Genomic DNA, 27050 nt, shown 5'->3' with positions numbered 1-27050 from the left:
TTTTTTTTTTAAGAGAAGAAGTTGAAGGTGGATGTCACATATCGTATAGTAAAAGTGTTTAATTGTTAATGCAGATTAATTAGGGGTGCTTTTTATACTTTTAAAAGAGTAATAATATTTAAATTATCAATGATCAAATATGACGGAGCTATAAGTATTTTTTTCATTAATAAAAATCTCGAAATTAGACTTTACCTGTGTAACTCGCCTTTAATAGAAAAAACTTTAGTTCTAAAATGAAATTTCTCATCTGAGTATCAAAAACCAAATGAAAAAGTTAAAGAAAACTTGGAACCGCAAAAACTGAAAAATTATCCATGCCGACCTGATCTTTAGATATACCGCAAAAGCCGAATAATTATCCATGCCGACCTGATCTTTCTATATATCTGACAATCCTAATTTATTTCGTTCCATGTTTTTCAGGTGAGATCTACTGACCGGAGAAAATGTCGACTATTACTATAGAGCCTCTCGTCGGCCATTATCTCCGGCGAAGACCTAAACATTATCCAAATCCCAAAAAAACCTCTCAATTTTCTCTAAATTACTCACGGAGGCCACTCTCCGGTGTCACAACTTTGAGATTCTGCGACTGCCAGCGTCGTCGGACGTTCCCTCTCCGAGCTAGATCCAACGATTCTGCCGTCATTGAGACGTCAGAACCGTCGGACGTCGTTTTCACAGAGACTTTCTCTTTGAAACGACCGGAAAGGGTAAATACTTGAATTCAATTGTTTTTTAGTGTGTATATGTATTAACAATCTGTGCATTGCGTGCTCTATTTTTCGCTTGAATATTCATTAGATCATTAGAAATGAGAGATTTTTTATAGGAATTAATGAGTATTTGGAGCTTGAAGAATTGAGTTTTTTCGCGTTTCCCGCCATTTCTGTGAGGAATTTCCTTTTTGTTAAAGTTTCCAAGCAGTTTTGGATTGTTTGTTAAGTGTAAAATCAAACTCTGCATGATTGGGCGTTTTGTATTCTCTCTTGGTTCAAAAAAATTGTGTTTGGACCAGTGTTTTGCATCTATTCATATTATTATTATTATTTTGATAACCATGGTTTCCTGGCCGGCTTTCGCGCTTCTCAACTAATTCCACAGGATACTCAGAAATGACCTAATATCGTTTTGTCTCCGCTTGGATATGAACCCGAGAAGTCGTTCTCAACCCACTTCATTGACCACTGGGTCACACCCTTGGGTGCACAACTATTCATATTATATGTTTGCGTGAAGGGGAAAAAGAAAAGAAGAAGAAGAGTGGTCAAGCTTACAAAAGTAGAGAGAGCAACTGAAAATTTCAGCCTTCAGTTTTAGATGTGCAGTTTTCTTTAATATATTTGAATCTCCTCTGTTTTCTTTATTAAATATTTGTGCTTTGTGTAAGTGTTATTTGGCGAGCCCATTAAAGAATAAAGAGCCTTTGAGGAGTGATTGTCTGGTTTTGGTATTGCAGGCTGAAGGAAAGATATCCATCAGATTGGATAAAGGGAAGGATGAAGAGAATTGGCAGCTCACTGTGGGATGTAGTTTGCGGGGGAAATGGATTCTTCACTGGGGGGTCCACTATACAGATGACACTGGCAGGTTAGTCTGGTTTGAATATGGAAGTACTGCTGTTTTTTTGGCCTTTGTAGGTAGGAATAACTAGGGGAATAAATTTTACAATATCATGTATAGAAAAGGAATTGGCTTTAATGTCAAGTTGTAGTCTTTAAGATAGGGAAAATAGCATTTTAGTTCTAGTTTGGAGATTTATACCTTGTGAACTTGTGCGTAATAGTCATTGAATTCCTAATGACTCTGGATATATTGTTTCTAAAATTCATATTTTAATCTGGCAGTGAATGGGATCAACCTCCTCCAGAGATGCGGCCGTCGGGCTCAATCGCCATAAAGGTGTCTGCTACTATTGCTCTTGCTAATTTGCCTCATCCCTTTTCTGTTAATATTTCTTCTTGAATTTGGATATAATCGCTTCTATTTCAATTTCCGTGAAGGTGTCCATATCTTTCTCATATTTATTCTTTAAATGTGAATTTCATTGTCGTTACAGGATTATGCAATTGAAACTCCTTTGCAAGGAGAAACATTTCAAGAGGTGAAGATCGACATAAGTTCTAAGTGGTCTATTGCAGCTATAAATTTTGTGTTGAAGGTGAGCTTCTGTGCTTAGATGTTTCAACTTTCTTCTGTATGTGTTATGCTGCTAACAACACATTCAACAAAAAGCATATTCATGTATGCTGCTGCTCTGATCGCTTTAGTTTGTTTGGTGGTGATGATGCTTTGGTCTTGGTTTATTTTGATGATGCAGGATGAAGAAAGTGGAGTTTGGTATCAGCACAGAGGGCGGGACTTCAAGATTCCTCTTGTTGACTTCCTTGACGATGATGCTAATGTCGTTGGTATTAAAAAGGAGCCGAGCATATGGTCAGGTTGTCCTGGGTACTTTTTGTTGTGAAATACATACCAAATGTTCATATTTCTTGCTTCTCCCTTGTATTCAATCTATGCCATCTCTTTCATGTTAGCCTGACTGACTTTCTCCAGAGAAGAAAATGACTCGAATTTGTTGAAACATATCTTTTCCAGCAATGAAGATTGTTCACCGAGGCTAAAGAAGGGTTTTATCTGTTTATGGAATATCTGTTGATGCGCTACTGTACTGTTATGAATTTCTGCACTTACAAGCTATTTTGTAGGATGATAGTTCGAATACTGTGATATTTTCTAATCAAACCATTCCTCTGCTTAGCTGACATATCACCATGGACAGAATGATCCTTTATGTCTTATCTTGTTGAGTAATTCTGTGACGAATTCAAGTTGTACTGAGAAAAGAAAGTGAAAGTTCAGTTACTCTTCTTGAATTGCAGGATCGCTAGGGAAGCTGTCGAACATCCTCCTTAAGCCAGAAGCTTCTCCTTCTAATGGGGAATCAAGAAGCAATGGTGGGTCTAGTGTGAAAAACAGGTGCCTTGAAGGGTTCTATGAGGAGCATGTCATAGTAAAAGAGACTCTTGTTGATAACATAGTTAGTGTCTCTGTTAAGCAGTGTCCAGAGACTACTAAGAATATTTTGTATATAGATACCGACTTACCTGGAAATGTGATTCTTCACTGGGGAATCTGCAAAGATGATACTAAAATATGGGAACTTCCTGCAATGCCATATCCAGCGGAAACAGTAGTGTTCAAGAATAAGGCACTGCGGACTTTGCTGCAGGTACTTGCTTTTGGACTAACGTACTTCCAATTCCTTAGTTATGTGGTTCAGTTGAGTCTAGTGAGAGTTCATGCCTTAAATGTTAGCCAATCAAAATGCTGTTTTAATTTTTTTTCATCAGCAGGTCATTGGATTCTACAACCAGGTTTTTCCTGACCTGCTATTGTAGATTAGTGGTCATGATAATCTCCAATCCTGGATTTTTACAAGTGCAATGCACTTGGAATCTTCATATATACTCCCTCCACCCAAGCTAGAAATCTTAGTTTGATTTGGTGTGTTTCTTAGAGAAGAGTTGAACATGTGAAGTCTTTAGTATTTGTTAGGGGTGGGTGGAACATGTAGGCCTAATATGATGACTTCTTTTGGTTTCAGAGAATAGAGTAAAAGTTGCGTCAGCGACGGATTCATCGTAAATTGGTCTACTATTTTAAAGAGTAAATCTTGGTCCTACATAACTTGTTCGATATCTCTAAACTATATTAAAGCTTTTCTGGACACAATGTTGGACGGTCCAAAAGAGGGAAATACAACAACAACAACTATGCCATAGTCCCAAACAAGTTGGCCTCGGCTATATAAAAACTACCTCATCATGTTCCCCACTTAAATTCATCTCGAGCAAACATTATACTCCAAAAGAGGGAAGTGGGATTACCGTTTTTGGGATAGAGATAGGGAACACTATTTTTCTTCCTTTTTTTATTCTTTCCATTGGTCACATGTTTATTATTCCTTGGCCAGATCTACTGCTTTTAATATATTGGTTTCTTGGGAATTGTAATTTTGCTTCCCTACACCACCTGCTTGAAAGTGGCACAGAAGTTCTGGACATCAAACATGGCTTTTTTTTGCAGTGTGTAAGCTTGTGTGTCTGTAATAGCTAGCATGTGCATATCCTGAGAAACTAACCTTTTTCTTCTTCTTTAATAAATGAAGGGACGCTATAACCTTTCTATTTTAAGATTTTAATCTGTTGGTCCAGTTTTAAGTTAGCTGTCTGATTCAGTTAAGTCTAGCAAGCTACCTGCCTTTAATGTTAATATTCTAGTCATTGAAATTGCTGTGTGAATTAATGTACAGGAGTCACTCTAGGTTATTGATGCAATTTTGTAAGCACTATCTTGATGCTGGTATATTAATCAAAATACTTATTTATGAAAAAGAAACATGGAAGTGTCGTGTGGATCTGTTTCTGACCAGTAACTCATTGGATTTTATTAGCCATGTTTTTCTAACCTGCTATTTTGATTAGTGACTGTCGTAACCTCCGATCACGGATTTTGTGAAGTGCTTAAAGCCTGGAATCTTCGTTGATACTCCTTCCATTCAAAATCAGTTGTCTTAGAATAACTCAGTGTGTTAATTAAAGGAGGTGCAAGATGTAAATTATTAAATATTTTGTGGGGGAATATGTGGGTGCGATATGTTAGACTTTTGTGGTTTAGAGATTAGAGTAGAGTGAATGCTGTATTGTCAAGTGTCAAATGGGTTCTTACATGATTTTAAGAGTGCCCAAACTATTAAAAAACTATAGAAGAACTCTTTTTCTTAAGAAAGTGGTTACGATTTTGGACGGTCTGAAAAGGATAAAGCATTTTTTGGGGGGACAGAGGTAGTACTCTTTTGTTTGCTTTCCTTTTCCATTTGGCACTTGTTTATCCCTTTGATCTGCTATATTGCTTAACATTTTTGTTGCCACTGAAAATGGAATCTTTGCCTTCTCTACACCTACTTAGTGAAAGTGGCTGAATATGTCTGGACATGAAATGGGGCTACTAGTTGCTTAAAATGTGCAAGTTTGTACTAGCACATATACATCAAAGCAACTAGTCTTTCTCTTCTTCTTTAATGAATAAAGAGATGTGTAGTGCTCTAATAACTGGAGATTAAATGAATCAACACATTTTGGGGGACGATTTTCTGATTTAATAACAACGGAAAGAAATTGGATTATGAACTAGACAAATAACTGAAATAACGGGAAAATGGAGGTAAAATAACTGACACTCCAATGAAGACTTCTGGAGCTGCACGAGAAAAGGAAGAAGAACTCATAGAATTGCAGAATGAAGAATAGAAGAGAAGGAGAATGGAAGAAGGTCATATGATTAGGAGTAGAGATAATATACCATAGGTTGCCTGCTCCTTCTCTCTGGGTTGTTACATATAGCAACCAAAATTGATAGTGAGATGGCACTATCTCAGCGTTTGGAGCTCATTAATCAACTCACGATCTCAGCCCTCCACGTGTTATTAATATAACCAAAATCAGCTCCTTAATCATTTGTATACCAGATCATTGCAGGACGTTTGGCCTCTTCTTTCCCAATATTTTAATCTGTGTGTTCATTTTTATAAGAGGGGAATTCCTAAATGTAATGAAAATGTAGAACAATTGTTTTTTTCTAGGGAAGCTTAGATTCATCTGGACTGCTATCAGTTGAATAGTTGATATGAATAGAGATGATGCTTGATGTTTGTATACTGTGATTAGAGAAGAAACTACAAGGAAGGTAGCTGTTTGGGAACATGAACATATTCTGAACTACTGTTTCTCACGAGTAGGCTCAAACATGATTGCATGAAAAGATAAGGCTTACCTGGGAAAATAAGTTTGCCACTGTCATCAATCACTTAAAAATTTGGAATCTTTTCCCTTCAACAACCTCTGTATTTTAGATTTGCCCTGATCTCCCCTTGATGGAAGGGTCCGACAGAATGGTGTGTCTAGGATTCTTTTCAAATACTAGTTTATGTCTCCACAATTAAAATATGAGTTATGCAACACAGCTGTAACTTAGAATGGATCCATGTTTGAAACAAAGTTGCAATGCCATACTTGTGGGTCTCTTTCTCTGTTTCTCATTGGATTATCATCTTGTTCACTTTTCTTTTCTAGATTCTCTTTGGAAAATTTCTCAGTACCCCGGAAGATTAAGCAACCTTTTGTTTTTAAGACCAGCTATTTCTTTGCATATTGATTATATATGCTCTTGTGACAGAGAAAAGAGGGAGGCAGTGGTTCTTCGGGACTGTTCACTTTGGATGGAGGACTTTCTGGATTTGTTTTTGTGGTGAAGCTAAATGAAAATACGTGGCTGAATTGTCAGGGAGACGACTTTTATGTACCTCTACCAAGTGGCCCATTACATTTGGAGGAGAGAAAACAAAACTCAAATTCTTCCCAGACAGTCAACCGTTCGCCTGAGGAGAGCCAAGCAGGCTCTGTGTATACTGATGAAATAATAAAAGAGATAAGGAATTTGGTCAGTGACATTTCCTCTGAAAAGAGCTGGAAGACAAAAAACAAGGACACACAGGAAACTATTCTTCAAGAAATTGAGAAGCTTGCTGCAGAAGCTTATAGTATATTCAGAAGTTCAATCCCAACAATACCTGAAATTGCTGTTTCTGAATCTGAGGTTGTACAACCTGACGTGAAAGTAACTTCAGGAACTGGTACAGGATTTGAGATTTTGTGCCAGGGTTTTAATTGGGAGTCTCATAAATCTGGAAGATGGTACAAGGAGCTACAGGAAAAGGCTGCAGAGTTATCTTCACTTGGATTCAGTGTGATCTGGTTACCTCCACCAACTGACTCAGTGTCACCAGAGGGATACATGCCTAGGGATTTGTATAACTTAAATTCCAGGTATTATAATCAAAATTCTCTCTGTTTTCATTTTTGTTAGCGTAAATCATGCATTTTTGGTCTAATTTATAGCGTAAGTCATGGATATCCAATCTGGATTTATGAGATGAAGTTCTAAGTATCTCATACAATTCTAATTATTTTTTTCATTATAATTTAAAATAGGAGATATACCAAATATCAGGAAGGGCAGTGTCATTTTAAGTTTTTTACTGATGAGAATTCAATGTCTCTTGGCTATTAGCTTCTTTATTTGGAGTTAAAATAGGGGATATGCCAACAATTAAGAAGGGCAACGTTGGTAGTACTTCATCATTTCTCTTTCCCAATCTCTTCATTTTCTACTCCTTCGTCATGATTACAACAACAACAACAACAACAACCCAGTGAAATCCCACAACATGGGGTCTGGGGAGGGTAGAATGTACGCAGACCTTACTCCTACCAAGGTAGGACGACTGTTTCCTGGAGACCCTCGGCTCAGTAAAAGCATAAATGCATAAAAAAATGTTAGATAAGAATAGAAAATTAAAAGCTTTATGAGAAAAACAACAAACAAATAACGAATAGATAACAAATAAATACAAATAATAAATAACGATTAAATAAATAATGAAAGCGTCACAGGTAAAATTGAGTAATCAAAGCATAGAAAGTAATAAATAATAACAGAAATAACAGAAATCAGAAGTCAAAGCGCAAGAGATCGTCATGCACTACTACGCCTATGAATAGAGAAGAATAACGAGATTATGAACTAGCCTTCTACCCTAATGTGGGTCCTCCACACCCTCCTATCTAAGGTCATGTCCTCCGTAAGCTGTACTGCGCCATGTCCTGTCTAATCACCTCTCCCCAATACTTCTTCGGCCTACCCCTACCTCTTCTGTAACCATCCATGGCCAGCCTCTCACACCTCCGCACTGGGGCATCTGTGTCTCTCCTCTTCACATGTCCATACCATTTCAGTCGCATTTCCTGCATCTTGTCTTCCACCGAGGCCACTCCTACCTTGTCCCGAATAGCCTCATTTCTAATCCTGTCGCTCCTGGTGTGCCCACACATCCATCTCAGCATTCTCATCTCAGCAATTTTCATCTTTTGAATGTGAGAAGTCTTAACTGGCCAACACTCCGCCCCATACAGCATAGCCGGTCTAACCACCACTTTGTAGAACTTGCCCTTAAGTTTTGGTGGCACATTCTTGTCACATAGCACTCCGGAAGCGAGCCTCCATTTCATCCACCCTACCCCAATACGATGTGTGACATCATCGTCAATCTACCCGCTGCCTTGCATGATAGACCCAAGATACTTGCAACTACTTCTCTTTTGGATGGCCTGAGCACCAAGCCTAACTTCAACGCCAACCTCCTGAGGTGTCTCACTGAACTTGCACTCTAAGTACTCTGTCTTTGTCCTACTCAACTTAAACCCTTTAGACTCCAAGGTATGTCTCCAATCCTCCAGCTTAGCATTAACTCCGCGGCGAGTCTCATCGATCAGGACTATGTCATCCGCGAAAAGCATACACCATGGCACCGCACTTTGAATTTGTCGCGTCAATCCATCTATCACCAAGGCAAATAAAAAAGGACTAAGAGCTGATCCTTGATGCAACCCCATCACCACTGGGAAGTGCTCTGAGTCCCCTCCTACTGTCCTTACCCTGGTTTTGGCTCCCTTGTACATGTCCTTGATCACCCTAATGTATGCCATAGGTACACCTTTAGCCTCCAAACATGTCCATAGTATTTCTCTTGAGACTTTATCATAAGCCTTTTCTAGGTCGATGAATACCATATGCAAGTCCCTCTTCCTCTCCCTATGCTACTTCACCAGTCTCCTCATAAGATGGATGGCTTCTGTAGTTGAGCGTCCCGGCATAAATCCAAACTGGTTCTCTGAAATAGACACGTCTCTCCTCACCCTCATCTCTACCACTCTTTCCCACAGTTTCATAGTATGGCTTAGTAGCTTAATACCTCTATAGTTGTTGCAACTCTGGATATCCCCTTTGTTTTTGTATAGAGGGATCATTATGCTCGACCTCCATTCTTCGGGCATCGTTGCCGTTTTAAAGATGACATTAAATAACCTAGTCAATCACTCCAAACCTACCGAGCTCGTGCTCTTCCAAAATTCCCCAGGAATCTCGTCAGGTCCGGTTGCTCTTCCCCAGCGCATCCTACGAACGACACTCTTAACCTCCTCGACCTTAATACTCCCGCAATACCCAAAATCGCAACGCCTCCCTGTATGTTCTAAATCTCCCAACACAAAGTCTCTGTCCCCTTCCTCATTCAAGAGTTTATGGAAATAAGACTGCCATCTCTGTTTAATGAGGGTCTCGTCTACCAATACTTTTCCATGCTCGTCCTTAATGCACTTCACTTGGTCCACATCGCGTGCCCTTCTCTCCCCCGCCCTGGCTAGCTTGAACAATTTTCTATCCCCACCTTTCTCTTCTAGTTCAGCATAAAGGCGTTCAACAGCTGTTGTCTTATAAAGTTCCCTATTCGTCCACTTCTCCACCTCATCTGTGCTTTCTATCAACTTTGCGTATGCCATCTTCTTTGCTTCCACCTTTTCTTGCACTTCTTCATTCCACCACCAGTCTCCTCGATGCCGACTACGACTACCAGTCGAGACTCCCAACACTTCCCTTGCCACAGTCCTAATACAACTAGCCGTCCTATCCCACATATTGGTCGCATCCCCATTACTATCCCAGGCCCCCATGGCCTTCAACTTCTCTCCCATCTCCAGGGCATTTGCAGTGGTCAAACTCCTCCATCTGATCCTAGATCAATCATCCCCGACCCTCTTATTCCTCATCATCTTGATCCCTAAATCCATCACCAAAAGCTTATGTCGGGTTGTAAGGTTGTCTATCGAAATGACCTTACAGTCTTTGCACAGACCTCTATCGACCTTCCTCAGGAGTAAAAAGTCTATCTGAGTCTTAGCCACCGAATTATGGAATGTTACCAAGTGGTCTTCCTTCTTTGGGAAACTCGAATTGGCTATGACCAACCCAAAAGCTCTTGCGAATTCCAAAAGTGAAAGGCCTCCTACATTTCTGACCCCGTAGCCAAAGCCTCCATGCACATCATCATACCCTCCTGAAATAGACCCGATGTGCCCATTGAAATCCCCTCCCACGAAAAGCTTCTCAGTAGGTGGTATACCTCCCACTAACTCGTCCAAATCCTCCCAAAAGCGCCTCTTATCCTCCTCTCTTAAGCCCGCTTGTGGCGCATAAGCACTAATAATGTTGAATGTGCTCCCTTCAACGACCACCTTAATCGACATCATCCTATCGTTGACTCTCCTAACCTCCACTACCTGATCCCTTAGTTCATTGTCTACTAAAATGCCTACCCCATTCCTATATTTTGATCTACCTGAAAACCAAAGCTTATACCCGTCTACCTCCCTAGCTTTAGAACCTACCCATTTGGTCTCTTGGACACAAGCTATATTAATCTTTCTCTTCTTTAGAATTTTAACTAGCTCTATGGATTTGCCCGTTAACGTTCCAATGTTCCAAGAACCAACTCTCAGTCTAGACGCTCCTTTACACTGTTCACGCCGGAAACACTGTTCACTCCGGAAAATGGAAAAACGTGAGACGACGCCGAAAATCAATAGATCTAGGCCAAATATGAACAGATCTGGAGGTATTCGTTGGAAAACAAGCAAAAGGAAAGAAAAAGAAAAAGAAAGAAGAAGAAGAAGTAGTTCTGGATCCGGATCTGAAAGTTCTTGAGAATGCAGGGAATATCTTTTACAGACTTCAGTGTTTCACGTAAGGAGACCGAAATTTCTGTATAGAACTCCTTACTATTTTTTAAATATATGATAAGAAAAAAAATATATGAAGAATTAATGTGAGAAAGAAGTTCTAAAGTGTGAGCAAAGAAAAAAGAGGAAAATTAATTGCAACAAGAACTTCTGTTTTGTTATTTTGATTTTACTGAAGCTGCTTTCTGTCTTTTTCTGGTTTCAAGTAGACTGTTACGTAGTACATAATTTAGCATCTTATTTTATCCTTCATTTTGAACAATGATTAGATAGTTCCTACTAGGTAAAATGAGACTTTCATGAAGCAAATTTGTTGCTCTCTTGATTTGTGCTTTTCTATCTGTACTTGTTTAGTGTATCTCATTTTTGTGTCGTTTTCTGTATCTTTGTCAGATATGGTAATTTTGATGAATTGAAAGTTACAGTAAAGAAATTCCATGAAGTGGGCATCAGGGTTCTTGGTGATGTTGTCTTAAATCATAGATGTGCAAGTGAACGGAATCCAAATGGTATATGGAATATCTTTGGTGGTCGGTTAAATTGGGATGAGCGTGCAGTTGTTGCAGATGATCCACATTTCCAGGTGTGTATTTGTCTCTTGATTTTTCCTTGCTGTTGTACTAGCAAAGGAAACTTTTTCGGTGATGCTTGTCCTTCACCAGAAGATTAGAAATAATCACAAATTTAGAGAGGATGCAAAGTAGCTAACTGGAATATTTGAGAATTTGCTTGTCCCCCACCAGATGAATAGTATACCCCTTCTTCACGTTGTTATTTGAAATCAATTACAGTGAGATATTAATCCAGATAAAAAAGTTACATTAAAATATTTTTAATATGTCAAAACAAGTAAGGTTTTTTCAAAGGGCTGTTGAAGTTGGAAAAGGTGAAAGGTCAATTGTTTCTATGTATTGCTCATCGTATGTGGCACTAGTGATTTTGCTGTATCAGTTGGAAATTACTGGTAGGAGTAATTGAGATTCTTGATCAAACTAACATTATGGTTCTTTAGCCTTCTAATATGCTGATAGCCTAGAATCCATGTGCTCGATATGTTATTTAAAAGACATTCAGATCTTGAAAACTGAATGAAGCACTAAGAACACTATATGTGTGTGTATATATGTACATGGCTGTAGTAGGTTAGCATTGTTCCCATTTTTTATTCTCAAATATTTCATCTTAGTTACATTACTATCTCTTTCATAATAAGGATATCTTTGCCTTTTTACGCTAATATCAAACAGATCCTTGCTTCTCATGGTCCCTCTCTGTCTTTCCTCTTTTTGCATTCCTCTCAATCTCATTCTTCAGAAAAGCCTTCCTGTCAAGCTCTTTCGAATTCTCTTTCCCCATTTGGTTTCCGGCATCTGCTTCTTGTTTCCTCTGCCATTTCTTTTTCTTTTTCTTTTCCCTTTTCTTTTGGGTATAACTTCATCATCAGATCTGTGGTGCTATCCATTTAATATACTACCGTCGTACGGCGGAACTCCATTAGTACCACCAACACCAGCTTCAATTTCGGAATAGTAATGGGAGCCCATGGCTGAACCTTTTGCTTTATACATTTTTTAACATTCATTGCTTGCTGTAGTCCTTGAAATAATCACAAATATGTGCAATTGGAAATGGTCCAAGACAGAAGAATGACGAATGTGGTTGCTATTCTCATAATTGATGTTGAAGTTGCTATCATTGGATCATTGATGCTCAAAATTATCAAATGAGAGAGAAATCTGAAAAGAAGTAGAGAGTAACTAAGGGGAAAGAGGAACGAGAAAAAAAGAACACTAAGGGGAAATAAGTTGGAGATTGTTTAGCTCAAACATACAAAAATAACCCTAAAATGATTTAATGGCAAAGGTAACTTAAAGGGAAAATTTGAGAATTGAAAAAATTGAGACAATGCAAAAGCCTACTATGGAAAAACCCATAAATATGGTTTAAACTCCTTGGGGGTTGGGTGAGGCAGACAAGAATCATCATCTTTTACCCATAGGCTGTTGCTCTTATCTTCCTTCCAGAGTGCATTATCTGATTTCTATTTGTTTACTTCCAAAAGTAGATGGCGTAAGTGAGGAGGTACACTTTTCTATACTTGTTTGATTTTCATTTGTGCTTTTAAATTGGCTGGCTTACTCTGAAATATATATTTATTAATCACCAAAGCAATGTTCTGCAACTCCTTTACAATGGTTTAGCTAGAATAATTCGGACATTGTGGCTAGCATGACATTTTTACTTCCCGTTCCCTTAATGAGATACGGACTGGCTTTACAAGATCTGTTGAACCAGATGTCTGAACTACCTTTTTTTTTCTACAGGGAAGGGGCAACAAAAGTAGTGGAGATAATTTCCATGCTGCTCCTAACATTGATCATTCCCAGGAATTCGTGAGAAAGGATATCAGGGAATGGTTACTCTGGCTGAGGTTCAATTCTCTTTGCTTGATCTATATTGGTTTTCTTTTTTACCCTTTATTTTTTTTTCTGTTTATTCTCATTTGAAATACCTTTGATGGTTAAATCAAGAGAATGTCATCCTTGTACTTTTTATGCCTGAGCTTTTAGCGACCTAAGTTCTTTAGCAATAATTACATAGGCGTTATCAAAATAAATATCATTCGATGTCTGTCAATCCAGGGTTAAATTTTAATTGGCCAAGCATATTTAGCACTACATATTAAAATGCAAAGCATTTGAGCAAAAGTGAGGAGGTTCTCTACTGTGTCTATGTCAAGCACATAGAACAGGAAGCCAACAGGATACAGATATCAGGTGATTCAGACAGGACTTATGATTTTTGGGGAATTCATGCATTCTGTGGCAAGAATAGGAAAGAGAATGGCAGATGGAAATTTGATGCTGTTTAAAGAGAAGACTCGAAATATACTGCTGTCACTCTGGAAGACATCAGATGTCATTTTTCTAAAGAATTTCATCGTGATCTCAAGGGAAAAAGTTGGTAATTGAAGGCAGTTAAAATTGAGATTGCAGTTGGCAAAGAGACTGGATTACTTATGCCACACTAATGCTTTGATTCAAAATGTGAAAATTAAACGAGGTTCAATAAATATCCTTTATGAACATTTAAATAAGTACTTGATTGATAGTTGAAGATTTAATAACTGCTTTCTTTGCTGCACTATCTATTTCTTTTGTAACAGAAAAACAGTATCAGCAGGTCTTACTTGAGTCACTTGCATATAGAAGTGAAATAGAATCTCATCCATGTCCACCAGATGTTCTTGTTTTATCCCATCCATTCCTGTGGAATTAACTGTCTTTGCATAATTGCATTGCACCACCTCATAAAGAAGACAGTGAAGTTGCACCACTGTTAAACTGCTTAGAAAGTGGTATTTCTCCATCTGTTTCATGGTTATTTTTTTCTCATTGTATTAAGATGCTGTTTTCTTGCTATACAATACAATTAAAGTGTCTTGTGTTTTTTTTTTAATTCCCATGTGTTACTCAAGAAGGTCCCAAATTCAAAGGTCATTTTGTAACAAATTTTTATGATTATGCTGGTTTGGCAGGGAGGAGATTGGTTATGATGGATGGAGGCTTGATTTTGTTCGTGGGTTTTGGGGTGGTTATGTGAAGGATTACTTGGAAGCAACTGAACCTTACTTTGCTGTGGGCGAGTTCTGGGATTCCCTCGTTTATACTTACGGAGAGATGGATCACAATCAAGATGCGCATCGGCAGAGAATTATTGACTGGATTAATGCTACTAATGGAACTGCAGGAGCATTTGATGTGACAACAAAGGGAATTCTTCATTCTGTAAGTGTTTCAAACTTTACTCCTGGCACAGTGGATGCAATACTTGACCGACAGTACTTATAAAAAGAAGGATTGGGAAATCAGTTTTTCCAGTGTTAACAGCATTCTCTTTCAAATTATATGTGATTAGGCAATTGAGAGATGTGAATACTGGCGACTATCGGATCAGAAGGGAAAACCTCCCGGCGTTGTTGGATGGTGGCCATCTCGTGCTGTTACCTTTATAGAGAATCATGATACAGGTTCTACACAGGTAAAATATGCTCTTTAGTTATCAGAGGACTGAATTGAAAAATGATAAAAAGGGCTTTTATGAGGAGGCAGATAGTTCAGCATATCCACTGGCCTGAACGAATTATATGCCTTTCTTGATTATTCAGTTAATGTATTACCTTTTTCCTTCTTAGTGTGGTTGGATCCCTCAAGCATGAGAGCTAAATGTACTCTTGAATCCTGGGAACTACCTACAAATGCTATTTACAGTTAGATATCATGATGAAATTTAACCTCTGTAGCCCATTAGGAAGAAAAGTTCTTCTTGGAAATCAATGAGGAAACTAAAATCCTAATCCAGCCTAGTCGTCAACTTTGAATTTCTGTGGTCTCTTTGCTCTTGATGTTCCATAATTTGCTTGTCGATATCTAAATTGGCAAAAGTTCTAGCAAACACAAGGCTGTAAAATTCTTCAGCATTTTCTTTTTATGGTACAGAACATCTCTCTTAGGTTCCATCTGGACTAATTGACTTAAAATCCATGCATTTGAGCTGAAAAAGTGATTCCAATATGAATTAATGGGATAATTGTAAATTTTGAAATGGATTTTGTCTCCCAATTTAGGTAGCATTCCAAACTCTTCCATTGATGTTTTTCAAATCGTTCTTTACATTTTCACAAGTATATAGAGTTTGTAGTTGCAAATTTAGAAATCCCCAGCCGGTGCAATCAAATAAAAATGGAACCCTTCTCTTTATTTTTTTGGGTTACATAACCTTAGCTTAGTTCCATATTCTTCTTTCTCATGCTGAACCTCTAGTCACGTCTTTTAGGGCTTGTCATATGATCTCCTCAATGGACTTATAATTGATTGTTGTAATAACTGATATCATGGAATAATATTAAGCATAAGATCTGACTTGTTTTTCATCCTTGTTTATTTTTTCTGTATCTTGGGCTTTTCCTTGAAGGGTCATTGGAGATTTCCTGGTGGGAAGGAGATGCAAGGTTATGCCTATATCCTGACTCACCCTGGAACCCCGTCAGTCTTCTTTGATCACATTTTCTCTGGTTACCGATCTGAAATAGGAACTCTTATATCACTCAGAAAGCGGAACAAGATCAACTGTCGGAGTATGGTAAGTGTCAAAAACCATGTTGAGCTGCAGGTTCTTTTTGACCCCAGAGATTAATTTCAGCTTAATCTGAAAATTTAAGTGCTTGATTGATTTTGAATAAATAGGAAGGTGAGAAGAGGAGAACAAACATTCTTCATATTTCTTCAGTTAACATACTCCTTTCCCTTAATTCTGTTCTAATCAGTCAACATGACCAACTCCTTTAGAATGGCTTTATGATGATACAGAAAAAGGGCCTCTTGAAAAACTAATAAATGCATACTACATGCATACAATACACGGAACCTCGGATGCATTTTTGGGGAAGTATCAGGTTATAAGATTGTCATAAGGTGAAGAATTATATTTCTTGAAGAAAGTATGTAGGATGATATTAATGTTGATGAATTCGACATGTATATTCAAAATGTTAACAACAGTAGAACTGGTATTTTTCAGTTCTGCTGCAATCATTTCCCTTTCTGTACCCAGTTATGTTGTAAACTTCTGTTCTTATGGCCATTATTAAGATATCTTTTCATATTATGGATGCAGAACCAATACTATTCCTAATATGCTAAGCTTTATGTCTGATCAGGTGGAAATAACAAAGGCTGAAAGGGATGTTTATGCAGCAGTTATTGATGATAAGCTGGCTGTTAAAATAGGACCAGGCCACTATGAGCCTCCAAATGGACATCAGAGATGGAAAATGGCTGCTGAGGGTAACAATTACAAGGTTTGGGAATTGTCATGAAAACAATCATTCTCTTTTCCTGAACTAATGGACTACTATTCAGAAATGTTTGGGGTTAGCATTGCAAATTTATTTGCCTAGTTACTGGAGATGGGAGGACTTAATATCGTAAAAAATGCTGTACTGCAGTGGACATATCTAGTTTTGCTGCAGCACAAATTTAAGTCGTTGGAGTAAAAATAGCAAGTATGAAAAGTCACCTGGAACTGGAAGTGAGCAGAATTATTGATATTTACGCCACTGTTGCTGTTAATATTATTGTATTTGGAGAAATCACCATGTACACTATACATAGTCTGGTAAAAATTGTATATGATAGATGCCACTTACATTGTATTGCCTTCTCAGAAGATAAAAGAGGCACTGTAGAAACTGTATGATGTAAGACTTCTGTACAACTTATTTGCCATATTGGCGATGGACACTTTTTGTTGTTGTATAAGTACTAGAATGTACCTATTGATGTATTATATTTGTATTACTAAACAAAGCATTTCTTGCTCAGAATAGTAGTGTTACAGTTATAAAAATAATTTGAGTTACTGGTTCAGCTACTGAATAAAAAGCTCCCACCTTATTTGGACAGAATTTGTAAAGATTTTTGAGTTCACTTGATGAGATTAGTATAGACATCACAGTCATGATTGATAAATGAATATGTTTGATTTTAAAGGATTTCTTGATGTTGTCCAAGAAACTGAGGAAATATAGATGCGAATTCAAGATCTTAAGTCATGTAAAATTTCCCTGTGAGAGTCCAAAAGTTAGATAAAGAAACTAGGGAAAAGGGTCAAATTTACCCCTTTACTTTTGAATATCGTCTACATTTATTCTCTGTTATACCATCGGATCAAATTTATCCCTATTGTTAAACTATCCGGTCGCATTTACCCCTCTAATATATGAAACTGATCAACTTTATCATATTCCATTGTACTCAGTACAAAAAATACCATGACATTACTCAAGTGGTTCAAACATAACCTTTTCTGTTAGAGTTGTCCAAGGTAGATACTCAATTCCACGTGACACTACATTTTTATGAAGTAAACACCATGTGGTAGGAACCAACTTTGAAGAGAAGTTTAAGATTCAGAGGGTGTTAGCAGGTGCTAGGCTACTCATACATGTCTCCATCTCACAAAAATGTAGCGCTACGAAGGATTGGGTGTCAACCTTGGACAACTCTAACGGAGGAGGGTGATGTTTGAGCCAATTGAGTAACCTCGGGAGCTTTTTTGTACTGATAATATAACGGAGGATGAAATTGACACTTTTTGCACAGCAAAAAAAGTAAATTTGACTGTATAGTAAAAGTGAATGAAACCAGTACATTTATAAAAATAAAAAATTATCGAAAAACATATGTTTAATATAATTATAAATTTCTTTTATTGTTCAGTTATTAGAAAAATAACCTAGATCCGCTTTTGTTGTTTCCCATTTTATTAATATCCTTTGACTTGTTTTTTATTTTTTTCCACACACAAAAAAAAAACATTCAAAAGTTAGTTAGGAAAAACAGTTAAAGACAACCTCAAATTATTATTTGGTTATCCATTTTTCCCGCTAAAATTATGTCCATTGCAAGTGTTATATATATGTGTTTATTTACTATCATTTTGTTCCCAAGCTCTGGGAAATCACCTGCAGTGAATAAAATAAAAACTACCAAATCTTGGGATTCCCCCCCAAGCTGCAGGTGGTAGCAGAAAAAAGAAGCAAACAAAAAATTAAAAAAAAAAAAAAGGAGAAAATTAAACCACCACAAATGATGGCGTCTGTAAGTTATAATAATAATTCAGCTATTTTTCTGTTTTCCCTTTTATGTTTTGCTTCTATAATCCCAAAATTATATGCCAATATTGCTGATTTTGACCCTTATTTGGAAAAAAGAGCTGAAGAAGCCCTTCAATCTTCTCTTGCTGCTTATAATGAAAATCCTGAAGACGTCACTGAAAATTTCAACAAAGAAGTTGGAGAGTAAGTGTTTTTTAAAAATTTTATTTTTCTTGAAAGGAAAAAAAATAGACTTAGAAATTAAAATTCTTTATTTGAAATTATTTTGATAGATGTAGTGTTAGTTAATCGGTAGATTTGGTTCAAATCATGCATATGTATACACGAGGTTAGAATATTGTAAAGAAATAAATTTTGTGCCTAATTCAATCCCAAGAACTAGCTAATAACGGGAGGATTGTTCAAGATTATATAAGGAGACTAAACACTCATCCACCACCTATGTGGGAGAATAAAAAAACATCAAGTATATTCCAATTATGTTGGGACATTTTGAATTGTTTAATAGAGCGTTCACTCTACCCTTCCCAAACACCACTTGTGGGATTTCACTATTGCTGCTGTTGAATAGATCGTATACTCTGCATAGATTAGGCATACATGCGTTCCGTTTTTTGTTTACATTTATTAGTTTGTAGGGGCCTAAGGTAGATTAGATCAGAAGGTCCTATTTTTAACATTAGTTATTGTCTAAATATTGCAGAACAATTCTCAATGGTACAAGGAGGCATCTAAAGGAAGAAGATAAAGATGATAGGAATGATAAGGCTGAAAAGGATGATAAGGAAGGTGATGAAAGTGTTGATGGTTGCAAGGCATACAATCCAATTGACAAATGTTGGAGATGTGACAAAAACTGGGCTAATAACAGGAAGGCATTGGCAGATTGTGCTAGGGGATTTGGTCATGGTACAACTGGTGGTAAAGATGGTAGATTCTATGTTGTCACCGATCCCTCGGATAACAACGTGGAGGAACCTGTTCCTGGGACCCTACGTCACGCTGTCATCCAAGAGGAGCCATTGTGGATCATCTTTGAGAAGTCAATGATTATCACGTTGAAACAAGAACTGATGATCAATAATGATAAGACAATTGATGGCAGGGGAGTCTCTATTCATGTTGCATATGGAGCTGGACTAACCTTACAGTTTGTGCACAATGTGATTATCCACAACATTAGAGTTCATCACATCCTTTCTCTGTCTGGTGGTATGATTAGAGATTCTGTTGACCATATTGGTCTTAGAACAGCGAGTGATGGTGATGCTATTTCCCTTTTTGGCGCCAGCCGTATCTGGATAGATCATTGTACTTTAACCAAGGGTGCTGATGGACTCATTGATGCAATCATGGCTTCCACTGCTATCACTATTTCTAACTGCAAATTCAACCATCATAACGACGTAAGTTTTTCTCTTCTCCTACTCTTAGAAGCCACATTTCCAACTATGTTCATAAGCATAACGTTAAGGGGGTTGTTCGATGTATTTGGGCTAATAACAATAAATGACTATTCAGGTTATGCTTTTGGGAGCTAACGATGCCTTCCCCCAAGATAAAATCATGCAAGTTACTGTTGCATTCAATCGATTTGGAAAGGGATGTATCCAGAGGATGCCAAGGTGCAGGTGGGGATTCTTCCATGTTGTCAATAATGACTACGCCAAATGGGAAATGTATGCTATTGGTGGCACCGCTAATCCCACCATTATTAGCCAGGGTAACCGCTTCAAGGCTGCCGACAATCCCAACACCAAAGAGGTATGTTTAACATTCCAAAACCATTTTCTTTTATAAAAGTGGTGTCCGTTGGTCAGCTTGCACCCACCTAGACTATTTCACAAAATGCCTGCTAACTCCAATCAGCACATATACCAGATAGTATATATATGCCTACCAAGTCTTCAAGCATATGTGACAAGATCACCTAACATTCTTGTTCAATCACATTTTCTTTTATAAAGTGGTGTCCGTGGGTCAACTTGCACCCACCAGGACTATTTCATCAAATACCTGCTACTTCCAATCAGCACAGATACCAGATATATGTGACGAGATCACCTACTTTATTGTTCAATCACATTTTTTGATGTGTTTCATATTAGATTATACCACAAGGCCAACATAAACACACTTAAAACATCATCCCCCCTTTTGGGGCCTTATTGCATTGTCAATTGCTAATATAAAGTATGCTAAAATGAAGGTGACAAACCGGAATGGCGCCCCAGAAGCTTTGTGGAGAAATTGGCAATGGAGATCCGAGGGTGATTTGTTCAAGAACGGAGCCTTCTTTAGGGAGTCTGGACCAGAAATCAAGCGCACTCCATTCACAGAACATACCACCATCCAGTTTGAGCCTGCTAAATTTGTAGGCAGACTCACTCGCAAAGCTGGTGTAATCAAGTGCAAGATTGGAAAAGCATGCTAGCCAATTTATATGTACATAATAATTAACAATTATAATACATAAAACATACTGTACATTTCATTTTTGGGGTTGACATGAAGCCGAACATTTTTTTGTGGGGTACTTTTACAGTAAGAGAAGAAGAAAAGGCTGAGACATCTGTTTTCTCTGTTTTTTTCCTACTTGTTTTGCTTTCTTTCTTTTTCCTGGCTGGTTTACTCTATAGGGGAAACAGTGAGGAGGGGGGAGAACAGGAAAAAAAGTGGGTTCTGTAGAGCTCAAGTTTATTTATTTTTTTGTAACAGAAGTTTTGATTTATTATTTCTAATAAATGTAAGTTTCCCTGTTTGAATTTTAATATAGGCTTCATGTGTCCCCAATAATGAAATTTATTGTAATACAATCTATTCTATTACTTAGTACTCCCTCCGTTTCAATTTGTTTATCTGGTTTTGATTTAGTACGGAGTTTAAGGAAGTAAAATTTTGAATCTTGTAGTCTTAAACATGTCATGTGGAAAGTTGGAATTAAAGAGTAGACGAAGGAGGAAAAAGACATTCTTTTTTTTTAAATGGACTAAAAAGGAAAGTAAGACAAACAGATTTAAAACGGAGGGAGTATATGTTTTCATGCAACAAATACTCGTGATATTTGTCACAGTTTTATATTCCAGACAGATTTTTCCATAACCTTAGAGCAAATTGAACCAAAGTTTTCAATCGAACAAACATTTAAAATGAAGAACTATCAGAATTGAATGGGAGATCTAAAACATGTACAAGCACAGAAGAAAAGAACCAGAAAATTGGATTAAACGAGATATGTGAACAAAGTCGAAACATCAGGGATTTCCTTACAAAGAACTATCTGCTTTTCGAGTTGTTTTTATGAAGACATGTCCTGGCATTGTGCCCTTTTCCTAAGCACACACTGCAGCTATAAGTTCTCTTTACTTGAGTCTTGATTGTTGCAACAACTTTTGTGTCGAATTCATTCTTTAGGTGGCATGTCCTTCTATTATGGCCACTTCTTTGACACTTGCTGCAATGATGATTAACCTTAACCGTCTTTTTTGGTACAATTAAGCTCAACTTTAAGCAGGTTCTTCTATTATGACCCTTTGTTCCACATAATCCACATCTATAATGTCTATCCGTATTGCCTCGAATTTCTGGACAGTAGTTACTCCTATGTCCTTCCTGTCCACAATTTCTACAGTAAAATTTCACCCCTGCAATTAGATAATGCCAGTAAGATGTAGTGCCAGAATATCAAAAATTATGTGCAGTATTTATGCTACAAATGCCAAATAGTGAACTACACTTATTGTGACAAGTAAATGAAAGGAAACAAGAATAAAATCTTTCCATTGTTTTTTCCTTCTTTTTCTCTATACCTTCCTGTTTTACGTCCTGTATAAAGACGAGCATAGAGACCATGATGCAGCTCAAGAAGAACGCAATCTAGCTTGCACGTATAGTTTGTTGTGTTGTACATTTGTACTAATGATGCTAGTCAGGAAGCCCAATTGTATGGAGTCATTATAAAACTGTTTACACCAATCATTTTCTATAGTGTAACAGTTCAAGACCCTTAAAGAAGCATTCAAGGAGTGGCACTTGGCATCTTCATCACAACTATGATGTACTCCCTCCGTTTCAATTTGTTTGTTTGGTTTTGACTTGGTATGGAGTTTAAGAAAGTAAGGAAGACTTTTGAATCTTGTGGTCTTAAACTAAATATATGTAGAATGTACCAAAATGCCCTTTAATTTTATGGTTTTAAACATGCCATGTAAAAAGTTAGAATTAAAGAGTTGCCAAAAAAGGAAAGAGACATTCTTTTATAAATAGACTTAAAGGGAAAGTAAGACAAACAAATTGAAACAGAGGGAGTATAACAGTTCAAGACCCTTAAAGAAGCATCCAAGGAGTGGCACTTGACATTTTCATTACAACTATGATATATCCAAAGAAGAAAGCAAAAACACCATTGATTTTAGTGTGACATGAGCAAAATTTTATAGACCTTTCATGGATATGCTTCTCTTGCGACGGTTATCTGGGTCGCGGAAGTAATTTTTCATGGATTCTGATGCATGTTTCCTAGCAGCAGGTGTCCCCTTTGCTTTCTGCATAACAAGTATCATGCCAAATTAAAACTTCCAGATTTGGCTGAAGCAACGTTGAGAAAATACTCTCCCCTTTCTATGTCATCTATTCCAATCATTATGGAGATCGGTGATATAGATTTGATTTACTTCATGATTGATAATTTAAAATATGATTTTTTAAGATCTGCATACTTCTCTTGTAGGAAAAATCAGACTAACATCCTCTGAAGTGACTAATAATGAGTTAGCATAACTTGGAACGGTACACGGGCAAGAAGGTGGATGTAATATGAGCTTATGGATTAGAGCGATATATATTAAGCTAAAAGTTACACATAGCTTTCTCAATCATTCAGCTATGAAGTTGACAAATCAAACCTTAATAGCAGCTACTCTTTGTGCATGAAGCATGGGATCACCATGGATAATCTTCATCCTCTTACTAAATAATCCAGTCTTGGCATTTAGGCTCTGCAATCATCCAACTAAACAAAAAAGATTATATTCAAGAATTGGAAAATCCGTCAAAAGTTTAAGATTTTGCATAGGGATCCAAATGAGAGGTTCACTACAGTGACCATGCAATAATAGTAAAATAGAAACATCAAAATAAGAAAACCAAAGGAAAAAACTTTGATTGAAGAAGAATTATGCCTAGCGGAGAGAACAATTGGGGCGCTGACAGAAAAATGAATACTAACTTTTAGTGATCTGCTGATCTTCAAATTAACTTCTGTGTTGGGAGATTGGTAGACACGCTTGGTTTTTCTCTTCGCATCGAGCTTTATGTCTAAGTTGTCCACTTCGTCGTCTTCCTTTACTTTTAAAGGGGAACTGAAAAAGATCACGTAGATTTCTTATATAGCAAAGTCACCTAAATTTGCAGAGAAATATTGCTTCTATAATATAATTAGGAAGAAAGAATGATTATAACACAAGATGTCTAGTGCAGAATATAAGACAAAGGTTATTTAACTCCTTCGACTACATAAAACAGAATGCCATACTTAAGCCAAATGTGGCGATGCAAACATGGTGGTACATATTGAGAGTAGCTCAATGATGAAAACTTGATTATAGAGCAAAAATACGTGCCAGATGTAATAATAACACAGTTAGAACACATGGCTTTGACAAAATGGAATCTGATTGAAACTTGAGGCAAGAATATTACCTCGATCGAGCTTTCTCCCAAGGCCTTTCATCGATAGACTCTTCCCAAATGACACAATCTCCAGCGCACTGATGACAAGTTATCATACCCTGCCGTACATGAAATATTCTATTAAGGACACAACTCTTATACAAAATGAGCATCACATAGATACTCCAACTTACACATCGTGTATGATCTACAAAAATAGTTACCTTTCCGTTACACAATGAACAGTCTAAGTTGGATCTCTCTATTCCACATTCAGTACATGGAGTGTAGCCTCTTCCTCTGCAGCTTGGACAAGGTAATTCTCTTATATACTGGCCATTTGGGCCAAACCATGATCTCGGACTCGATGCACTAGAAATGACCTTCCTGGAAAATGATTAAAATACAGGTCAAAGACGGACAGTTAACTTGCCCAGGAGATAATTACAAGGAAATACGTAAAAAAGGGCTTCTTATCATGAGGATGGGGTATATAGTGCAACAATCGAAGTACAAGAGACAATAGATAGTAAAAGTCGAAGTACAAGAGACAATAGATAGTAAAAGAAATCGAAGGACAAGAAACTACATGAAAAATACTACAACAACCAGTATAGATTTAAGGAAAATATACTACAACAAAAAGAAAGAAAACATAAGGTCATAGACAAACTCTAAAAACTTAACAGAGAACTCAAATAGAAACTCTACAGCAGCAACCAAACATAGTCCATGATTTAATACAAGCAATTAAACAGAAACAGAAGAAGAAAACCAAAACCTTGGCTGCAAATCAGCAGCAAGTCCAAAGAGCTCCTCTGAAGGGTCATACATAGCCTATCAATAGAACATGTTAAATGTAAGCCCTCTTATAATAATGTGTTCCAACAAACAATAAGTTAATTTCACTTAGCTCATTTAAATATATTCTACTATAAAGTTAAAGTCACAAATGTCAAATTAAAATAATTTAACTTTATTCAATATAACAGCTAAACATTAGCGCTAACACGAAAGGCTCGTTTGGTAGCTGGTTAGAATTATGCAAGTATTAATAATGCAGATATTAGTTATTCTATCTTTTACCCTGCATAAAGTAACACACAAATTTCCTCATAACTTATACCTGCATTAGTTAGGCGAATTTCTAGGTATCCAGGTAAAAACATTTCAAAAAGAAGAAGAAGAGGAACCCCATTACCTGATTTTGTTTGATGGGTGAGAGAGAATCATGATTAGTGAAAGAAGATAAAATAGGTACATAAAAGAAGCTAAGTTTAGTCTTTGAAGGTGGCAATATCCAATAGTGCAAATTCTTGTTAGAGTATCTCCATTGTGGCAATATTGATGAACATAGTGCTGATGATGACATTGTACATGGATGAACAAAGATTTTCTTGAAATTGAAAGAGCAAAGGAGAAACTTAAAATGGAGATTATTTTTTTTGGTTGATGTTTTAAGGAGTTATGTGGATGAAGAGCAGACAACAAGATTTCATTTTTTTTATCCTCTGTTATTGGTCTCATTTTTATTTTTTTTGTGGATAATGGGGGGAAATTACAAAAATGGACCCCTTATATTTGAGATAAGTTCAAAGTAATCCATTAAATATATTTTTATGCAGTTCTGATCCTTTAAATTCGCTCAAGTAGCCTTTTTTGGTCAAAGTCAAATATTTAATACGTCCCTTTAACTTGATTTTAACTGACTTTTATGCCATTCAATTTTGAATGTGCACAAATAGGCACGTAAACATGAAACAAATAGACACACGCATCCGACGTGGCATAATATCTGTAGGACACTGCATATAACACAAAATTGTCATGTAAGACATCACGTAGGATAAATGTGTCTATTTAATCAATATTATACAAGTTTAAGTATCTATTAATGCACATCTAAAGTTAAAGAAAATAGATGTCAGTTGAATCTAAGTTAAAATACACATTTATATATTATGTCTGTATTTAATAAATTCTAGTTGTTGAGTTAGTGATAAAATATTTCATAGACTAGATTTAACATGAACTCGCATTTAATGGTGTAGCGTTTGCGATTTATGTTGTGTCGTTTGTGCAACTTTAATTTGAGGTGTAATTCTGTAGTTTTTGGTGTTGCAGTTTGGGGGATTTGACAGAATTGAGTATAAATTTTATAGTTATGAGAACCGTTATTAATTTTCCCTCTATAAAGCTAAATTTTATATAGCAACGCTAGTTTAGTTTGAATACAAATTATGACGAGATTAGTTATAATGAAATAAATTGTGCTGAAATTAGTTATGATGAGATAAGTTCTGTTGTGATTATTTTTTATTGACTGTTTGATTTGTTGTATTTAAAATAATATGCATTACATAAATTTGATGAACAAATTGTTTGTTCACAAAAATACACTTCACTTAGTTTCTTATATGTAAAAATTACTTAGAAGAATATTTTTTAATAAATAATTACTGATTTTAACAATTTTTTTATTACCACTTATAGCAATACATAGAAATATTATGATAAATCTGCACTATGTATTAAAAGTGAATTATGCATGTAATATAATGTATTATAAATATTTTTAAAGTATATTATGTTTGTTTCGTAAAAAAATTGACACAGTGTATTATAATTGTATTAAAGTGTATGATAAATGTATTACCTATTAATAAAATTTGTATTATAAGTGTTTTATAAATTGTTTTTTGTAATATGTATTAAAATTGTATTATAAGTGTTTAGCAAAAATAAAAATGTTATTGTTATAAATGGTAAATATTTTTTTAATATAGTATATCTATGTAAGTTTTTCTTTTTATATTTTATTTGCAAGCTTTAATTATTCACCCTTAACAATAAAACTTTCATCTTATTTAGCTTAAATATTTTTGTGTATGCATTTTCATGATGGTACCATATGTATTTAAAAATAAAACTTTTATCTTATTTAACTTAAAAATAAAACTTTCATATTTAAGTTTGTTAAAGTAAAAGAGGATATATATTATTCA

General features: G+C 36.4%; 3 protein-coding genes across 3 annotated transcripts; 2 read left to right on the top strand and 1 right to left on the bottom strand.

Moving 5' to 3' along the window:
- Window positions 1–212: 212 nt before the first annotated feature.
- Window positions 213–17082, top strand: LOC129880211 (alpha-amylase 3, chloroplastic). The gene is made up of 13 exons (XM_055954147.1): window positions 213–716; window positions 1463–1593; window positions 1851–1905; window positions 2063–2164; window positions 2324–2444; window positions 2886–3235; window positions 6241–6890; window positions 11091–11280; window positions 13022–13128; window positions 14236–14485; window positions 14616–14738; window positions 15672–15839; window positions 16417–17082. Exons 1-13 carry the CDS (start codon window positions 450–452, stop codon window positions 16573–16575), a joined length of 2673 nt encoding a protein of 890 aa, XP_055810122.1. The 5' UTR covers window positions 213–449; the 3' UTR covers window positions 16576–17082.
- A 1061-nt stretch (window positions 17083–18143) lies between these two features.
- LOC129875082 (pectate lyase-like) lies at window positions 18144–21131 on the top strand. The gene is made up of 4 exons (XM_055950514.1): window positions 18144–18558; window positions 19079–19781; window positions 19897–20139; window positions 20585–21131. Exons 1-4 carry the CDS (start codon window positions 18347–18349, stop codon window positions 20807–20809), a joined length of 1383 nt encoding a protein of 460 aa, XP_055806489.1. The 5' UTR covers window positions 18144–18346; the 3' UTR covers window positions 20810–21131.
- A 433-nt stretch (window positions 21132–21564) lies between these two features.
- Window positions 21565–25526, bottom strand: LOC129880209 (uncharacterized). Its single transcript, XM_055954146.1, has 8 exons — window positions 25247–25526; window positions 24827–24882; window positions 24270–24432; window positions 24076–24164; window positions 23603–23735; window positions 23280–23372; window positions 22817–22919; window positions 21565–22019 (listed from the first exon to the last, which is right to left on the bottom strand). The coding sequence occupies exons 1-8, from the start codon at window positions 25415–25417 to the stop codon at window positions 21652–21654; spliced, it is 1176 nt and encodes a 391-aa protein (XP_055810121.1). The 5' UTR covers window positions 25418–25526; the 3' UTR covers window positions 21565–21651.
- Window positions 25527–27050: the final 1524 nt, after the last annotated feature.

The sequence above is a fragment of the Solanum dulcamara genome, chromosome 2 (genome assembly GCF_947179165.1).
Source record: "Solanum dulcamara chromosome 2, daSolDulc1.2, whole genome shotgun sequence".
Lineage (NCBI taxonomy): Eukaryota > Viridiplantae > Streptophyta > Magnoliopsida > Solanales > Solanaceae > Solanum > Solanum dulcamara.
This window is presented reverse-complemented; position numbering and strand designations above follow the sequence as displayed.